Source organism: Atractosteus spatula, chromosome 27, assembly GCF_055471065.1.
Source record: "Atractosteus spatula isolate fAtrSpa1 chromosome 27, fAtrSpa1.hap1, whole genome shotgun sequence".
In the NCBI taxonomy this organism is placed as follows: domain Eukaryota; kingdom Metazoa; phylum Chordata; class Actinopteri; order Semionotiformes; family Lepisosteidae; genus Atractosteus; species Atractosteus spatula.
The window spans coordinates 10,676,734-10,694,610 of NC_142732.1; the positions used below are offsets into that span (position 1 = coordinate 10,676,734).

The 17,877-nt window shown below is 55.8% G+C and overlaps 1 protein-coding gene across 1 annotated transcript in view; it reads left to right on the top strand.

Moving 5' to 3' along the window:
• The window catches only part of smg6 (SMG6 nonsense mediated mRNA decay factor), a 91,905-nt gene that overhangs the window by 57,930 nt on the left and 16,098 nt on the right, over nt 1-17,877 (top strand). The window contains exons 14-15 of the mRNA XM_088906722.1: nt 10,822-10,998; nt 15,882-16,028. Of these exons, the coding sequence (XP_088762848.1) occupies nt 10,822-10,998; nt 15,882-16,028 (324 nt within the window). The remainder of the gene's footprint in view (nt 1-10,821; nt 10,999-15,881; nt 16,029-17,877) is intronic.

Genomic DNA, 17,877 nt, shown 5'->3' on the forward strand with positions numbered 1-17,877 from the left:
GAGGAGGGGCATGCAGGACAGCAGCCCTTATGGCCTGTGAGCGATTGTAGATTATTATTCTCCACTGCATGTTCTTCATACACCGTTTCGTAATGTCTTGTTTAAGATTTTAAATCTTAAACCGTCCTCTCCCAGTGCCTCAGCTCTAACCACTAGTCCACACTGCCTCTCTCCCAGTGCCTCAGCTGTAACCACTAGCCCACACTGCCTCTCTCCCAGTGCCTCAGCTGTAACCACTAGCCCACACTGCCTCTCTCCCAGTGCCTCAGCTCTAACCACTACCTGCCACTGATGCTGCAGTACCATAAATGACTGATAGAGGCTGGGTTTGCATCACATCTTGCTGAGGTGTTGGCAGGAGAAAGCCTGATGAGATGTTAAGACTGGTCACCCTCCCTCCTCTCCCCCTCTTTGTTCCGAGGGATGGGGGGCTGAGAGGCAGTGCTGTTAGTCTTGGCACTGATCCCAGCCAGGCCATTTCCCACAGTGTGCGGAAACGCTGCTGGAACAGATGCCCACTAAGTCTGCATTTGATCTGCAGAATGGCACAGCAGTACTGCAGAAAGGGGGAGGGAGAGAGGCAGTGTGGGCTAGTGGTTAGAGGCACTGGGAGAGAGGCAGTGTGGGCTAGTGGTTAGAGCTGAGGCACTGGGAGAGAGGCAGTGTGGGCGAGTGGTTAGAGCTGAGGCATTGGGAGAGAGGCAGTGTGGGCTAGTGGTTAGAGCTGAAACACTGGGAGAGAGGCAGTGTGGGCTAGTGGTTAGAGCTGAGGCTCTGGGAGAGAGGCAGTGTGGGCTAGTGGTTAGAGCTGAGGCACTGGGAGAGAGGCAGTGTGGTCTAATGGTTAAAGCTGAGGCACTGGGAGAGAGGCAGTGTGGGCTAGTGGTTAGAGCTGAGGCACTGGGAAAGAGGCAGTGTGGGCTAGTGGTTAGAGCTGAGGCACTGGGAAAGAGGCAGTGTGGGCTAGTGGTTAGAGCTGAGATACTGGGAGAGAGGCAGTGTGGACTAGTGGTTAGAGCTGAGACACTGGGAGAGAGGCAGTGTGGGCTAGTGGTTAGAGCTGAGGCACTGGGAGAGAGGCAGTGTGGGCTAGTGTTTAGAGCTGAGGCAGTGTGGGCTAGTGGTTAGAGCTGAGGCACTGGGAGAGAGGCAGTGTGGTCTAATGGTTAAAGCTGAGGCACTGGGAGAGAGGCAGTGTGGGCTAGTGGTTAGAGCTGAGGCACTGGGAAAGAGGCAGTGTGGGCTAGTGGTTAGAGCTGAGGCACTGGGAAAGAGGCAGTGTGGGCTAGTGGTTAGAGCTGAGGCACTGGGAAAGAGGCAGTGTGGGCTAGTGGTTAGAGCTGAGATACTGGGAGAGAGGCAGTGTGGACTAGTGGTTAGAGCTGAGACACTGGGAGAGAGGCAGTGTGGGCTAGTGGTTAGAGCTGAGGCACTGGGAGAGAGGCAGTGTGGGCTAGTGTTTAGAGCTGAGGCAGTGTGGGCTAGTGGTTAGAGCTGAGGCACTGGGAGAGAGGCAGTGTGGTCTAATGGTTAAAGCTGAGGCACTGGGAGAGAGGCAGTGTGGGCTAGTGGTTAGAGCTGAGGCACTGGGAAAGAGGCAGTGTGGGCTAGTGGTTAGAGCTGAGGCACTGGGAAAGAGGCAGTGTGGGCTAGTGGTTAGAGCTGAGGCACTGGGAAAGAGGCAGTGTGGGCTAGTGGTTAGAGCTGAGATACTGGGAGAGAGGCAGTGTGGACTAGTGGTTAGAGCTGAGACACTGGGAGAGAGGCAGTGTGGGCTAGTGGTTAGAGCTGAGGCACTGGGAGAGAGGCAGTGTGGGCTAGTGTTTAGAGCTGAGGCAGTGTGGGCTAGTGGTTAGAGCTGAGGCACTGGGAGAGAGGCAGTGTGGTCTAATGGTTAAAGCTGAGGCACTGGGAGAGAGGCAGTGTGGGCTATTGGTTAGAGCTGAGGCACTGGGAAAGAGGCAGTGTGGGCTAGTGGTTAGAGCTGAGATACTGGGAGAGAGGCAGTGTGGACTAGTGGTTAGAGCTGAGACACTGGGAGAGAGGCAGTGTGGGCTAGTGGTTAGAGCTGAGGCACTGGGAGAGAGGCAGTGTGGGCTAGTGTTTAGAGCTGAGGCAGTGTGGGCTAGTGGTTAGAGCTGAGGCACTGGGAGAGAGGCAGTGTGGTCTAATGGTTAAAGCTGAGGCACTGGGAGAGAGGCAGTGTGGACTAGTGGTTAGAGCTGAGGCACTGGGAAAGAGGCAGTGTGGGCTAGTGGTTAGAGCTGAGGCACTGGGAAAGAGGCAGTGTGGGCTAGTGGTTAGAGCTGAGATACTGGGAGAGAGGCAGTGTGGGCTAGTGGTTAGAGCTGAGACACTGGGAGAGAGGCAGTGTGGGCTAGTGGTTAGAGCTGAGGCACTGGGAGAGAGGCAGTGTGGGCTAGTGTTTAGAGCTGAGGCAGTGTGGGCTAGTGGTTAGAGCTGAGGCACTGGGAGAGAGGCAGTGTGGTCTAATGGTTAAAGCTGAGGCACTGGGAGAGAGGCAGTGTGGGCTAGTGGTTAGAGCTGAGGCACTGGGAAAGAGGCAGTGTGGGCTAGTGGTTAGAGCTGAGGCACTGGGAAAGAGACAGTGTGGGCTAGTGGTTAGAGCTGAGATACTGGGAGAGAGGCAGTGTGGGCTAGTGGTTAGAGCTGAGACACTGGGAGAGAGGCAGTGTGGGCTAGTGGTTAGAGCTGAGGCACTGGGAGAGAGGCAGTGTGGGCTAGTGTTTAGAGCTGAGGCAGTGTGGGCTAGTGGTTAGAGCTGAGGCACTGAGAGAGAGGCAGTGTGGGCTAGTGGTTAGAGCTGAGGCACTGGGAAAGAGGCAGTGTGGGCTAGTGGTTAGAGCTGAGATACTGGGAGAGAGGCAGTGTGGGCTAGTGGTTAGAGCTGAGACACTGGGAGAGAGGCAGTGTGGGCTAGTGGTTAGAGCTGAGGCACTGGGAGAGAGGCAGTGTGGGCTAGTGTTTAGAGCTGAGGCAGTGTGGGCTAGTGGTTAGAGCTGAGGCACTGGGAGAGAGGCAGTGTGGTCTAATGGTTAAAGCTGAGGCACTGGGAGAGAGGCAGTGTGGGCTAGTGGTTAGAGCTGAGGCACTGGGAAAGAGGCAGTGTGGGCTAGTGGTTAGAGCTGAGGCACTGGGAAAGAGGCAGTGTGGGCTAGTGGTTAGAGCTGAGATACTGGGAGAGAGGCAGTGTGGGCTAGTGGTTAGAGCTGAGACACTGGGAGAGAGGCAGTGTGGGCTAGTGGTTAGAGCTGAGGCACTGGGAGAGAGGCAGTGTGGGCTAGTGTTTAGAGCTGAGGCAGTGTGGGCTAGTGGTTAGAGCTGAGGCACTGGGAGAGAGGCAGTGTGGTCTAATGGTTAAAGCTGAGGCACTGGGAGAGAGGCAGTGTGGGCTAGTGGTTAGAGCTGAGGCACTGGGAAAGAGGCAGTGTGGGCTAGTGGTTAGAGCTGAGGCACAGGGAAAGAGGCAGTGTGGGCTAGTGGTTAGAGCTGAGATACTGGGAGAGAGGCAGTGTGGGCTAGTGGTTAGAGCTGAGACACTGGGAGAGAGGCAGTGTGGGCTAGTGGTTAGAGCTGAGGCACTGGGAGAGAGGCAGTGTGGGCTAGTGGTTAGAGCTGAGATACTGGGAGAGAGGCAGTGTGGGCTAGTGGTTAGAGCTGAGACACTGGGAGAGAGGCAGTGTGGGCTAGTGGTTAGAGCTGAGGCACTGGGAGAGAGGCAGTGTGGGCTAGTGTTTAGAGCTGAGGCAGTGTGGGCTAGTGGTTAGAGCTGAGGCACTGGGAGAGAGGCAGTGTGGTCTAATGGTTAAAGCTGAGGCACTGGGAGAGAGGCAGTGTGGGCTAGTGGTTAGAGCTGAGGCTCTGGGAGAGAGGCAGTGTGGGCTAGTGGTTAGAGCTGAGGCACTGGGAGAGAGGCAGTGTGGTCTAATGGTTAAAGCTGAGGCACTGGGAGAGAGGCAGTGTGGGCTAGTGGTTAGAGCTGAGGCACTGGGAAAGAGGCAGTGTGGGCTAGTGGTTAGAGCTGAGGCACTGGGAAAGAGGCAGTGTGGGCTAGTGGTTAGAGCTGAGATACTGGGAGAGAGGCAGTGTGGACTAGTGGTTAGAGCTGAGACACTGGGAGAGAGGCAGTGTGGGCTAGTGGTTAGAGCTGAGGCACTGGGAGAGAGGCAGTGTGGGCTAGTGTTTAGAGCTGAGGCAGTGTGGGCTAGTGGTTAGAGCTGAGGCACTGGGAGAGAGGCAGTGTGGTCTAATGGTTAAAGCTGAGGCACTGGGAGAGAGGCAGTGTGGGCTAGTGGTTAGAGCTGAGGCACTGGGAAAGAGGCAGTGTGGGCTAGTGGTTAGAGCTGAGATACTGGGAGAGAGGCAGTGTGGACTAGTGGTTAGAGCTGAGACACTGGGAGAGAGGCAGTGTGGGCTAGTGGTTAGAGCTGAGGCACTGGGAGAGAGGCAGTGTGGGCTAGTGTTTAGAGCTGAGGCAGTGTGGGCTAGTGGTTAGAGCTGAGGCACTGGGAGAGAGGCAGTGTGGTCTAATGGTTAAAGCTGAGGCACTGGGAGAGAGGCAGTGTGGGCTAGTGGTTAGAGCTGAGGCACTGGGAAAGAGGCAGTGTGGGCTAGTGGTTAGAGCTGAGGCACTGGGAAAGAGGCAGTGTGGGCTAGTGGTTAGAGCTGAGGCACTGGGAAAGAGGCAGTGTGGGCTAGTGGTTAGAGCTGAGATACTGGGAGAGAGGCAGTGTGGACTAGTGGTTAGAGCTGAGACACTGGGAGAGAGGCAGTGTGGGCTAGTGGTTAGAGCTGAGGCACTGGGAGAGAGGCAGTGTGGGCTAGTGTTTAGAGCTGAGGCAGTGTGGGCTAGTGGTTAGAGCTGAGGCACTGGGAGAGAGGCAGTGTGGTCTAATGGTTAAAGCTGAGGCACTGGGAGAGAGGCAGTGTGGGCTAGTGGTTAGAGCTGAGGCACTGGGAAAGAGGCAGTGTGGGCTAGTGGTTAGAGCTGAGGCACTGGGAAAGAGGCAGTGTGGGCTAGTGGTTAGAGCTGAGGCACTGGGAAAGAGGCAGTGTGGGCTAGTGGTTAGAGCTGAGATACTGGGAGAGAGGCAGTGTGGACTAGTGGTTAGAGCTGAGACACTGGGAGAGAGGCAGTGTGGGCTAGTGGTTAGAGCTGAGGCACTGGGAGAGAGGCAGTGTGGGCTAGTGTTTAGAGCTGAGGCAGTGTGGGCTAGTGGTTAGAGCTGAGGCACTGGGAGAGAGGCAGTGTGGTCTAATGGTTAAAGCTGAGGCACTGGGAGAGAGGCAGTGTGGGCTAGTGGTTAGAGCTGAGGCACTGGGAAAGAGGCAGTGTGGGCTAGTGGTTAGAGCTGAGATACTGGGAGAGAGGCAGTGTGGACTAGTGGTTAGAGCTGAGACACTGGGAGAGAGGCAGTGTGGGCTAGTGGTTAGAGCTGAGGCACTGGGAGAGAGGCAGTGTGGGCTAGTGTTTAGAGCTGAGGCAGTGTGGGCTAGTGGTTAGAGCTGAGGCACTGGGAGAGAGGCAGTGTGGTCTAATGGTTAAAGCTGAGGCACTGGGAGAGAGGCAGTGTGGGCTAGTGGTTAGAGCTGAGGCACTGGGAAAGAGGCAGTGTGGGCTAGTGGTTAGAGCTGAGGCACTGGGAAAGAGGCAGTGTGGGCTAGTGGTTAGAGCTGAGATACTGGGAGAGAGGCAGTGTGGGCTAGTGGTTAGAGCTGAGACACTGGGAGAGAGGCAGTGTGGGCTAGTGGTTAGAGCTGAGGCACTGGGAGAGAGGCAGTGTGGGCTAGTGTTTAGAGCTGAGGCAGTGTGGGCTAGTGGTTAGAGCTGAGGCACTGGGAGAGAGGCAGTGTGGTCTAATGGTTAAAGCTGAGGCACTGGGAGAGAGGCAGTGTGGGCTAGTGGTTAGAGCTGAGGCACTGGGAAAGAGGCAGTGTGGGCTAGTGGTTAGAGCTGAGGCACTGGGAAAGAGACAGTGTGGGCTAGTGGTTAGAGCTGAGATACTGGGAGAGAGGCAGTGTGGGCTAGTGGTTAGAGCTGAGACACTGGGAGAGAGGCAGTGTGGGCTAGTGGTTAGAGCTGAGGCACTGGGAGAGAGGCAGTGTGGGCTAGTGTTTAGAGCTGAGGCAGTGTGGGCTAGTGGTTAGAGCTGAGGCACTGAGAGAGAGGCAGTGTGGGCTAGTGGTTAGAGCTGAGGCACTGGGAAAGAGGCAGTGTGGGCTAGTGGTTAGAGCTGAGATACTGGGAGAGAGGCAGTGTGGGCTAGTGGTTAGAGCTGAGACACTGGGAGAGAGGCAGTGTGGGCTAGTGGTTAGAGCTGAGGCACTGGGAGAGAGGCAGTGTGGGCTAGTGTTTAGAGCTGAGGCAGTGTGGGCTAGTGGTTAGAGCTGAGGCACTGGGAGAGAGGCAGTGTGGTCTAATGGTTAAAGCTGAGGCACTGGGAGAGAGGCAGTGTGGGCTAGTGGTTAGAGCTGAGGCACTGGGAAAGAGGCAGTGTGGGCTAGTGGTTAGAGCTGAGGCACTGGGAAAGAGGCAGTGTGGGCTAGTGGTTAGAGCTGAGATACTGGGAGAGAGGCAGTGTGGGCTAGTGGTTAGAGCTGAGACACTGGGAGAGAGGCAGTGTGGGCTAGTGGTTAGAGCTGAGGCACTGGGAGAGAGGCAGTGTGGGCTAGTGTTTAGAGCTGAGGCAGTGTGGGCTAGTGGTTAGAGCTGAGGCACTGGGAGAGAGGCAGTGTGGTCTAATGGTTAAAGCTGAGGCACTGGGAGAGAGGCAGTGTGGGCTAGTGGTTAGAGCTGAGGCACTGGGAAAGAGGCAGTGTGGGCTAGTGGTTAGAGCTGAGGCACAGGGAAAGAGGCAGTGTGGGCTAGTGGTTAGAGCTGAGATACTGGGAGAGAGGCAGTGTGGGCTAGTGGTTAGAGCTGAGACACTGGGAGAGAGGCAGTGTGGGCTAGTGGTTAGAGCTGAGGCACTGGGAGAGAGGCAGTGTGGGCTAGTGGTTAGAGCTGAGATACTGGGAGAGAGGCAGTGTGGGCTAGTGGTTAGAGCTGAGACACTGGGAGAGAGGCAGTGTGGGCTAGTGGTTAGAGCTGAGGCACTGGGAGAGAGGCAGTGTGGGCTAGTGTTTAGAGCTGAGGCAGTGTGGGCTAGTGGTTAGAGCTGAGGCACTGGGAGAGAGGCAGTGTGGTCTAATGGTTAAAGCTGAGGCACTGGGAGAGAGGCAGTGTGGGCTAGTGGTTAGAGCTGAGGCACTGGGAAAGAGGCAGTGTGGGCTAGTGGTTAGAGCTGAGGCACTGGGAAAGAGGCAGTGTGGGCTAGTGGTTAGAGCTGAGATACTGGGAGAGAGGCAGTGTGGGCTAGTGGTTAGAGCTGAGACACTGGGAGAGAGGCAGTGTGGGCAAGTGGTTAGAGCTGAGGCACTGGGAGAGAGGCAGTGTGGGCTAGTGTTTAGAGCTGAGGCAGTGTGGGCTAGTGGTTAGAGCTGAGGCACTGGGAGAGAGGCAGTGTGGTCTAATGGTTAAAGCTGAGGCACTGGGAGAGAGGCAGTGTGGGCTAGTGGTTAGAGCTGAGGCACTGGGAATGAGGCAGTGTGGGCTAGTGGTTAGAGCTGAGGCACAGGGAAAGAGGCAGTGTGGGCTAGTGGTTAGAGCTGAGATACTGGGAGAGAGGCAGTGTGGGCTAGTGGTTAGAGCTGAGACACTGGGAGAGAGGCAGTGTGGGCTAGTGGTTAGAGCTGAGGCACTGGGAGAGAGGCAGTGTGGGCTAGTGTTTAGAGCTGAGGCAGTGTGGGCTAGTGGTTAGAGCTGAGGCACTGGGAGAGAGGCAGTGTGGTCTAATGGTTAAAGCTGAGGCACTGGGAGAGAGGCAGTGTGGGCTAGTGGTTAGAGCTGAGGCACTGGGAAAGAGGCAGTGTGGGCTAGTGGTTAGAGCTGAGGCACTGGGAAAGAGGCAGTGTGGGCTAGTGGTTAGAGCTGAGATACTGGGAGAGAGGCAGTGTGGGCTAGTGGTTAGAGCTGAGACACTGGGAGAGAGGCAGTGTGGGCTAGTGGTTAGAGCTGAGGCACTGGGAGAGAGGCAGTGTGGGCTAGTGTTTAGAGCTGAGGCAGTGTGGGCTAGTGGTTAGAGCTGAGGCACTGGGAGAGAGGCAGTGTGGTCTAATGGTTAAAGCTGAGGCACTGGGAGAGAGGCAGTGTGGGCTAGTGGTTAGAGCTGAGGCACTGGGAAAGAGGCAGTGTGGGCTAGTGGTTAGAGCTGAGGCACAGGGAAAGAGGCAGTGTGGGCTAGTGGTTAGAGCTGAGATACTGGGAGAGAGGCAGTGTGGGCTAGTGGTTAGAGCTGAGACACTGGGAGAGAGGCAGTGTGGGCTAGTGGTTAGAGCTGAGGCACTGGGAGAGAGGCATTGTGGGCTAGTGGTTAGAGCTGAGATACTGGGAGAGAGGCAGTGTGGGCTAGTGGTTAGAGCTGAGACACTGGGAGAGAGGCAGTGTGGGCTAGTGGTTAGAGCTGAGGCACTGGGAGAGAGGCAGTGTGGGCTAGTGTTTAGAGCTGAGGCAGTGTGGGCTAGTGGTTAGAGCTGAGGCACTGGGAGAGAGGCAGTGTGGTCTAATGGTTAAAGCTGAGGCACTGGGAGAGAGGCAGTGTGGGCTAGTGGTTAGAGCTGAGGCACTGGGAAAGAGGCAGTGTGGGCTAGTGGTTAGAGCTGAGGCACTGGGAAAGAGGCAGTGTGGGCTAGTGGTTAGAGCTGAGATACTGGGAGAGAGGCAGTGTGGGCTAGTGGTTAGAGCTGAGACACTGGGAGAGAGGCAGTGTGGGCTAGTGGTTAGAGCTGAGGCACTGGGAGAGAGGCAGTGTGGGCTAGTGTTTAGAGCTGAGGCAGTGTGGGCTAGTGGTTAGAGCTGAGGCACTGGGAGAGAGGCAGTGTGGTCTAATGGTTAAAGCTGAGGCACTGGGAGAGAGGCAGTGTGGGCTAGTGGTTAGAGCTGAGGCACTGGGAAAGAGGCAGTGTGGGCTAGTGGTTAGAGCTGAGGCACAGGGAAAGAGGCAGTGTGGGCTAGTGGTTAGAGCTGAGATACTGGGAGAGAGGCAGTGTGGGCTAGTGGTTAGAGCTGAGACACTGGGAGAGAGGCAGTGTGGGCTAGTGGTTAGAGCTGAGGCACTGGGAAAGAGGCAGTGTGGGCTAGTGGTTAGAGCTGAGGCACTGGGAAAGAGGCAGTGTGGGCTAGTGGTTAGAGCTGAGATACTGGGAGAGAGGCAGTGTGGGCTAGTGGTTAGAGCTGAGACACTGGGAGAGAGGCAGTGTGGGCTAGTGGTTAGAGCTGAGGCACTGGGAGAGAGGCAGTGTGGGCTAGTGTTTAGAGCTGAGGCAGTGTGGGCTAGTGGTTAAAGCTGAGGCACTGGGAGAGAGGCCGTGAGGAAGTGTTCTGTCATTAAGCAGTGCAGTGACAGAGCTGGACAGGTTAGGCTATTCACACACTTACACTCTCTCAACGCACTCAGGGCAGAGCTGCTCTTATTAATGAGCCCTTCAAGGTGCTCCATTCTTCACCAGTCTCTCACTCAGCCTCCCTTCCTGTCCACCCTCTGTTGCTCTCACACAAGCACTCGAACTGCACTTTTATTAAGGCTAATTTAAAGCACCTGTTGTTCTAAATGAGAGTCAGTCTAGACAGCACGGTTCCATGAGCCTGTCTATGACCCCGGTCCTCCCGTCATGTTGCAGAGAGATGTCCTTGTGCAGTAGGCACTCTGGGCAGAGGAAGGCACTGCTGCACTGCTGCCCAGCTGAACGGCCCGCCACTCTGCAGTAATCCCTCGGTTCGCCAGCAACACGATCAGGGTCACGACCATGGTCACGGTAAACATAAACCTGAGGTATTCAGGAAGTGTGACAATGACACTTTTATCGTTTTTATAGCTTTTTACCTGAACATTTATTAAGCTATAAAACAATGACAGTTTTATACCTGGATCGATGTTCTACAGTAGGTCTCGAAACGTCCACAGCAGGAACAATGAACAAAAGGCAGCTCTGAGTGTTAAATGTGTGCTTTGGTTACATCACGGAGTTAACATGGTGACAGTGCCCTGTTTGGCCCAGCTCAGGAGGTCACACTCTAGGGCATGGTCTGTGGCCAGGGGTCACTAGAAGGTCACAGTCCATGACATAACCTGGTGGTTATGGTCAAAGCAGATAAAGGAAGTTGACACCATCTTGAAAGCCTATCAGCTTCCTGCTGCAAATAACCACAGAATGCAGACAGCAAGAGAGAGGGATATACACAAAAAGTGGAGATATGCCCAGAGGAGAAAGTAAAAAACAGGGTGGAGAAGAAACAGAGGTATACTCAGGCGGGGAGAGAAGACGAGCTGAAACCCCCCAGTCTGCGTCGAGCAGAGTAAAACTGGCCAGTTCTCCTGCACCTGCTATAACCTCAGCCTCCTTCATGACTGCATCAGGCCTAGTGCGAAATACAGTACTGTATAATACTGGAATCCTGCTGTCGGGTGTATGTGCTCTGTTTTGGGCTTGGTGGGATGCTGCCACAGGGGGTCTGCGCTCAAAGCTCCTTTCGTGTGGCAGGACCCTCCCTCACACTTTCACTCTCACCCACTCAGTCTTCTCAGGCGCTAATGGAGGGAATGCACGGGGGGAGTCAGGCTGCTGCCTCTTCCTGGCTCTCTGGCTCTGCGCTTTTCCATCTCGCTCCGTCCCTCTCTCAGGCTGCACGGGAGGTCACACCGCTGTCCCTCACTGCTGCTTTTCCCTCTCTCACACTCCCTCCCCTCTCCCCCTCTCCCCCAGGCGATAGCGGCGGACTGCAAGAGGGTCACAGTGCTGAAGTATTTCCTGGAAGCGCTGTGCGGACAAGAAGAGCCTCTGCTGGCGTTCAAGGGTGGAAAGTATGTGTCGATGGCAGCCGTCCCACACACCATGGGAAAGGAAACAGGAAGCCATGAGGGAGAACAAGCAGACAATCAGGTAGTGTGGAGCTGTGTGTGTGTGTCTGGGGTGTTATGATGGTGCCCAGATGCACAGTAGGCAATGAGGGTTGTGAGATTGTGACACTTTTATTTGTTGTGGAAGACGGTGCAGATTTCTGCCTCTGAAGAATGTCGCCAGGTGTGCTGGAGAGTTGGGGTTGGGGAGCAACTACTGCATTCTACTTTTTTTGGGGGGTCTGGCATGAGCCAGGTCTGTTACTTGGTGCCTAGGTGCAGTAGTGTGTGTGCAGCACAGCTGATCAGGAGCTGCGCAGTGTGTGCGCAGCATGTTCCCCAGTAGGAGCAGTGTGTCCCGTGTCTGAGTGTGTGGGAGCGGGGACAGTGTGCGGGGGAGTGAGAGTTCAGAGGCAGGGGAGAGTTGATGCCCAGGACGCGGGGGGTGTTGAGTTTCCGGGAGGGGGGGTTATGCTGCCCTGCACGTACAGGAAGGGGTCACGACCCCAGAGACGCTGCCTGGAAAACCATTTTTTCTCCTCCCCTCCTCTTTCTCTCTTACTTACTCCGTAAACAGAGCCACTGCCAGCCACGATTCAGCTGTCTTTCCTCTCCTTCTCAGAATTTTTTATGTCATCTCTGATACACTAAAATACCAGCGGTCTCGCTTCCATTAGCCTTTCTTTTTGTATCTCCAGGTTAATGCCCTGCCTCTCTCCCTTTCCAAGCTCTCTGTCTCTCTCTCCCACTCCTAGGGCACCTCTCGCCCCATTCGCTCTCATCTCCTGCTCATGCTTTCCTCTGCCTCCTCTTTTCCTGTCTGCTGCCCTGCCGCTCACTCTCCCCTGTGTCTGTCTCTGTCAGGTGCTTTATTGGGCTTGACGAGTTTTCCAAACTAATTAAGGCTGGCGAAGGGAGAGGTTATATGTCCAGCTTCGGCAGCTCTCCCTCTCTGCCCCGGTGCTCAGGGGCTGCTGTCAGGGCAGTCTCTTGCAGGGCAGGCTGCACTCTCTCAGAGAGAGCGAGCGCCACTGGCACCTCCAGGGCTGCAGCCGCCATTTCTGCGGTGTGCGCCCTAGAGAGCGCGGGCCGCTCTGCGGCTCGTTAATAGAGGTCGTCGATCAGTTAACGAGCCGTTATAATTCCATGAGAATTGATTTATCAGCCCATTGCATGTCTGGTCTGATGTACTGTAACAGGCACTGAGGCATCTTTTTACAGCAGAAGCATATAAGAAGGTTACAGACAAGAGGAAGACATGGAGCCTATCCGGGCCATTCGGTAATTAGCAGCTGATTGATCCCAGGATCTCATCCAGCCGTGTCTTCTAAGGACCCAGGGTGTCATTGCAGTTCCAGACTCCTGTGACCAAAAGCCTCTGTGCTGATAATTATAGTGATATAGATATTGCACAGATTTTGTTTAGATTAACTGTTTCTTTCTACAATTCTGTGAGCATTTAAAGGGGTGTGCACGCACTGCGACGAAGGACTGTTTCATGCTCGCGTCACATGACCCCTTATGAGTCTGATGTTCAGCCTGAGATCTACACGTCTGAAGAAAAGAGCATTTGTTTGGCATTTTGTTATTGCGGTGTTTTTCACAGAGATGCCGGGCTGGCAGGAAAGGGGTATTGCAGGTGAGGCTGGCGTCTCTCCCTCTGCCCGCACTGTTGCCCTCTCCGCTCTGTCTTGTGGTGTCTGTTGTGGGGGAGGAGAGCGGGGTGCTTACGTGCTCTGGAGACAGTCGCTCGTACCCTGGTAGCCCCCCCTCTCTCCGTGGGGGTGCGGCGTGGGCAGTCAGCCCGGGTCAGGGGGAAGGGGCGACATCCACAGATGGGACCCCTGTCTCTCCAGCTGGCCTGTGACATCACTGCTCTGGGGCAGGAAATGGGGAGCAGCAACGTCAGCGTGGTGTCTGGGACTCTCTGCCCCCTCAGCTGGGTAAATGCGCCACAGCCAGAGGAGAGGGCCCAGTCCGCCCCCCCCTGCAGAACCGTTCCCATTCTCACACAGACCCCCTCCTACACCAGGAACAACAGTCTGCTTCCCATCCGTCCACTGCAGCCCCCCGCTGGGGGTGATCAAAGCCCACCCGTCCCAGACTGTACGCTGAAGAGCGGTACTGAGCGCTGCACAACAATGTAGGTCAGCTGCGTGGGGCAGAGTACGATACTGTGTGTGCGAAGACTTACACAGCAGTGCAGCATTTCCAGCTCGAAGCAGGAGGCACATTTTACCCAAAGGCTTGTGGGAGTGTGGAAGGAGCTACCCAGCCATGGTGTTGAAGCCAGTGCCTGGCTTCTTTCTGGAAAGGACTCGATGAGATCCCTGGGTCAATTAACTAGCTACTAAACAAGAGAAGTGAGCCGCATGGCCACCTCTTGTTCGTAAAGAGTCTTATTTTCTTTATGACTCTGCTACAATCTTCACTTGCACTTGAACGATTGGTGCCATCATCGGAGAGCTCGCCCCTTCTCTTTCCCAGAACTCCCATGGTGTCGCTCCAGTGGCTGGAAACACCTGTCTGTGTTGCGGCCTCATGAAACCCCCTCAAGCTAAAGTGACGTTGTTCAACTTTGATCATTTCATGAGGAATTTGTCGAATAAGAAAATTGTCGGTCAAAAGCTGGACACCCCAGGGTGCTGTGGCTGTAGGGGCGAGTTGTGAGGAAGCCTCTAGCTGTTTCGTGCTCAGCTTTCGTAAAATCTAGAAAATGTTCAGTCACGTTTATGAACTGTCAAAAATTAGATATCTAAACATATCCCCCATTTTAAACTGATTTTTTTTCAACCTTTTCATTCCCAATTTCAAAACGGTATTCACATTTAGAAGAAAAACCTCCCGATTTTCCCAAATGTTTTTGAAAGTTCAAAAGAAGAGATCACTGAGCAGTAGGCCCACGTCGGGGGCGGTGAGCTCCAGTGCTGCATTGCAGAGGTGCTCAGCCTCCTGTTTCCAGATCCCCCACTGCCCCCCCCTGCGCCGTGTCATCATGACCTCATCACGTCTTAATTATAAGCAGAGGCACCGAGCTGCAGGCACTGCAAGGTGCGCATGTCCCCCGAGGAAACCTGTCGCCACAGAGGTATTAATCACTGGCCGGGAGTTAGTGAGGCCCCAGCAGCTCTCGGCAGGCGCTGCCCCTGGTGCCTGATGGCTGGCCAGCGCAGGGGGCAGTCCTGAGAGCGTGCAGGAAGGTTGCTGTCCTGTGTGGCTGGCAGGCCCCAGCAGCCCTGTCCAGATGCGGCGAGCTCCGGCTGGGAAAGGAAGCCTGCGCCTGTGTGTCCTGCTCCCTCCCTTCTTCCCTCCCGCCCCTCCCCACTCACTCCAGTGGGCCGTCTGCGTGGCAGGCCTCCCCGAGAGCCCCCAGGGCCCTGGGCCTTCACTCCCATGAATAATGCTGGGTTTATGATCTCTGGAAGCTTATAAAGGTTGTAAAACGAGAGGTGCAGATGGCAGGTGAGGTGTGTGCCTGCATTAATCCCGCCTGCAGAACTCGTTAGGTCTAATCAGGAACTTCCTGTGGCTGCGGGAAGGCTGGGTTCACCTTTCTCTGCACCCCTCACACATATAGACATGCACTGCCAATCTCTCCCCCCAATTCGCTTTGGTTCTCCACTCCATTCATTCATTCTTTCCTGCTCTCTCTGGAGTACATGTCCACTAAATCTTTGGCTTCTATCTCCTCCGTTTTTGTCTACTGCTCTGCAGTTCTTTCTGTGACTCAATCTCTGCCTCACTAGAATTAAAATTTGGGTTCACACTAGAGTTGGGGTGTCTAGTAGCAGGCTAATTGCCCTCCCCTGCAAAGTTCGGCGCTGGGGTGTCGAGGTGCTGACGGCCCTGTGGCTGCAGTGTGTCGGGGTGCTGACTTCCCTGTGGCTGCAGTGTGTCGGGGTGCTGACTTCCCTGTGGCTGCAGTGTGTCGGGGTGCTGACGGCCCTGTGGCTGCAGTGTGTCGGGGTGCTGACTTCCCTGTGGCTGCAGTGTGTCGGGGTGCTGACTTCCCTGTGGCTGCAGTGTGTCGGGGTGCTGACGGCCCTGTGGCTGCAGTGTGTCGGGGTGCTGACTTCCCTGTGGCTGCAGTGTGTCGGGGTGCTGACTTCCCTGTGGCTGCAGTGTGTCGGGGTGCTTGCAGCCCTGTGGCTGCAGTGTGTCGGGGTGCTGACTTCCCTGTGGCTGCAGTGTGTCGGGGTGCTGACGGCCCTGTGGCTGCAGTGTGTCAGGGTGCTGACTTCCCTGTGGCTGCAGTGTGTCGGGGTGCTGACTTCCCTGTGGCTGCAGTGTATCGGGGTGCTGACGGCCCTGTGGCTGCAGTGTGTCGGGGTGCTGGCGGCCCTGTGGCTGCAGTGTGTCGGGGTGCTGACGGCCCTGTGGCTGCAGTGTGTCGGGGTGCTGACTTCCCTGTGGCTGCAGTGTGTCGGGGTGCTGACGGCCCTGTGGCTGCAGTGTGTCGGGGTGCTGACTTCCCTGTGGCTGCAGTGTGTCGGGGTGCTGGCGGCCCTGTGGCTGCAGTGTGTCGGGGTGCTGACTTCCCTGTGGCTGCAGTGTATCGGGGTGCTGGCGGCCCTGTGGCTGCAGTGTGTCGGGGTGCTGGCGGCCCTGTGGCTGCAGTGTGTCGGGGTGCTGGCGGCCCTGTGGCTGCAGTGTGTCGGGGTGCTGGCGGCCCTGTGGCTGCAGTGTGTCGGGGTGCTGACTTCCCTGTGGCTGCAGTGTGTCGGGGTGCTTGCAGCCCTGTGGCTGCAGTGTGTCGGGGTGCTGACTTCCCTGTGGCTGCAGTGTGTCGGGGTGCTGACTTCCCTGTGGCTGCAGTGTGTCGGGGTGCTGACGGCCCTGTGGCTGCAGTGTGTCGGGGTGCTGAAGGCCCTGTGGCTGCAGTGTGTCGGGGTGCTGACGGCCCTGTCTCTCTCTCTCTGCTGACAGGACGATGACGTGCTGATCGAGGCCATGGACGAGCTGTCAGAGCCGGAAGGCAGCGGCAGTGAGGACGACATCAGGGAGCTGCGGGCACGGCGCCAGGCACTGGCACAGAAACTGGCGCAGGAGCAGCGTCGCAGGGACAAGATCCAGGTGTGCTGACAGAGATGGGCAAATACTTTTCTTTCCAGACTTCAAGGACACGTCCAGAAATACGTTCTTCTTAATCGCAGAATCCATTCCTGACGTACAGGCAGGCAGGATCGCATGAGCTCCCTCCCTCTCTTTGTCTCACTCCAGTCTGTGTTTAACAAGCCTCTGGTTAGATTGATGAACACGTTTGCGATCTGGAAATTGGATATTGGAAATTCCTAGTCCCCCCCACCACCCACCTCCAGGTTTAGTATTCCCAATCCCCTTTCCCTGCTTTACTGTTTAATGGAGTTTAATGGAGTTCAGGGCTCCATTTGGGACAGTTTGATAGATGGGCTGAAGTCCGGCAGATTGGAGGTGGTTTGAGCACCCCCCATCTCCTGCTCCCCTGTTTAACAGTGCCCAGGGCTCTGCACCGGATAGCTCTCCTCCGTTTCGCAGCCTTGAACCCGTGCCAGCCACAGCTGTCTGGCCAGATGTGCACAAGCCTCTCCTGTGAGGCTGAGCCCTGGCTGAAGCAGAGACGGGTTCTGCACGCTGGAGAGAGTGTGGGTGTTAGGCAGCAGTGTGGGGCAGTGTGTACTCTGTTTAGCCTTCTGGGTTTTTTTTGTGTTTCTCCTCTGCTCCTGTGCTTTTAGAGAGATGAGTTACTCTTGGTGCAGGACAGACAGGGAGCGGGTATGACTCCCAATGCGCAGCAGCCTGACCCGCTCCAGGCTTTACCAGCTGCAAGCTCTTGCTTTCAAGCCAGCGCCAGCTTCTGGGTGTTTCTTCTGCCTTTTCACCGTTGTTGCCTAGACAGGCATGAAGCGCTACCAGATGTTTTGCGTTCCTGCTTTGTCATTGGCAACGGCAAAATCTGAAATGGAGCGAAATCTGAAATCTGACATGCAGGGGGAGCGGAGGGGTCCCCACTGCCGCGCTGGCCTGAGAACCCGCCTGCTCAGCTCAGAGCTCCGGAGGGGAATTACTAAGGAACTTGTGGACGCGTTTCCAGTCGTTGCCTTTGTTTTGAAAGCTCACGCACAACGCGAGTTACAACAGTACACGATTAGACCGCTTGTATTCTGGTTTCCCCAAATCAGTAATGAGACCCGGATGTCCACGCCACAAGCAGGGGTGTCGGCGAGCCTCCTGGGACTGTGGCGTGTGTGTGGGACCCCGGTGATGTATGAGGGGGTCCAGACACGGGCAGCCCAGGGAGCGTCTGATTAGAGCAGGCTCTCCCCTGGCTGGAGAGCAGTGCTGTGCGGAGACGCTCACAGCTCTGGTTCCTATTATAATCAGTATCGCTGAGCAATCAGGGCTGCTACATTTACTGTGGGGTCTGACCCACGGAGGCCCTGAGAGCTGATTCACTTCATTATTCCCGTTTCGCTCCGATTATCTGTGAGCGTTTCGCTTCGCAACACGGAACAGCGGCCGGCGAAGGGTCCGGCCTGCTTCAGCCGGCGTGGTTGTGGTTTGCCATTTGGGGTTCGTTCTGTTTGCATCTCGCTTTTTCCACGGTGAGTGTTTCGTGCTGCTTCGTCTTGGGGCGGGGTGGGGGGGGGGGGGACACGCCGCTGGGTGATTCTGCTTTGGAATCCATCAGAAACTGGAACCAGCTCCTTGGTTGTGTGATCAAGCTAAACGGGAATTAAGCCAAGTGATTAACGTTCTGGACGTGCCAGACTCTTGCCATAGAGCCAGTTGAAATGTTGACTCGCCGCCTGCAAGAGGGCACAGAAGAGCCAGGCTCCCACCCCACAGCAGTGTGATCCTCTCCAGGGTTTACGAGCTGCAGGGCTCTTGTGTGCAAACCAAACCCAGCTGCTGGGTCTTCCCTGCTGTTTACTTTATTTTGAGT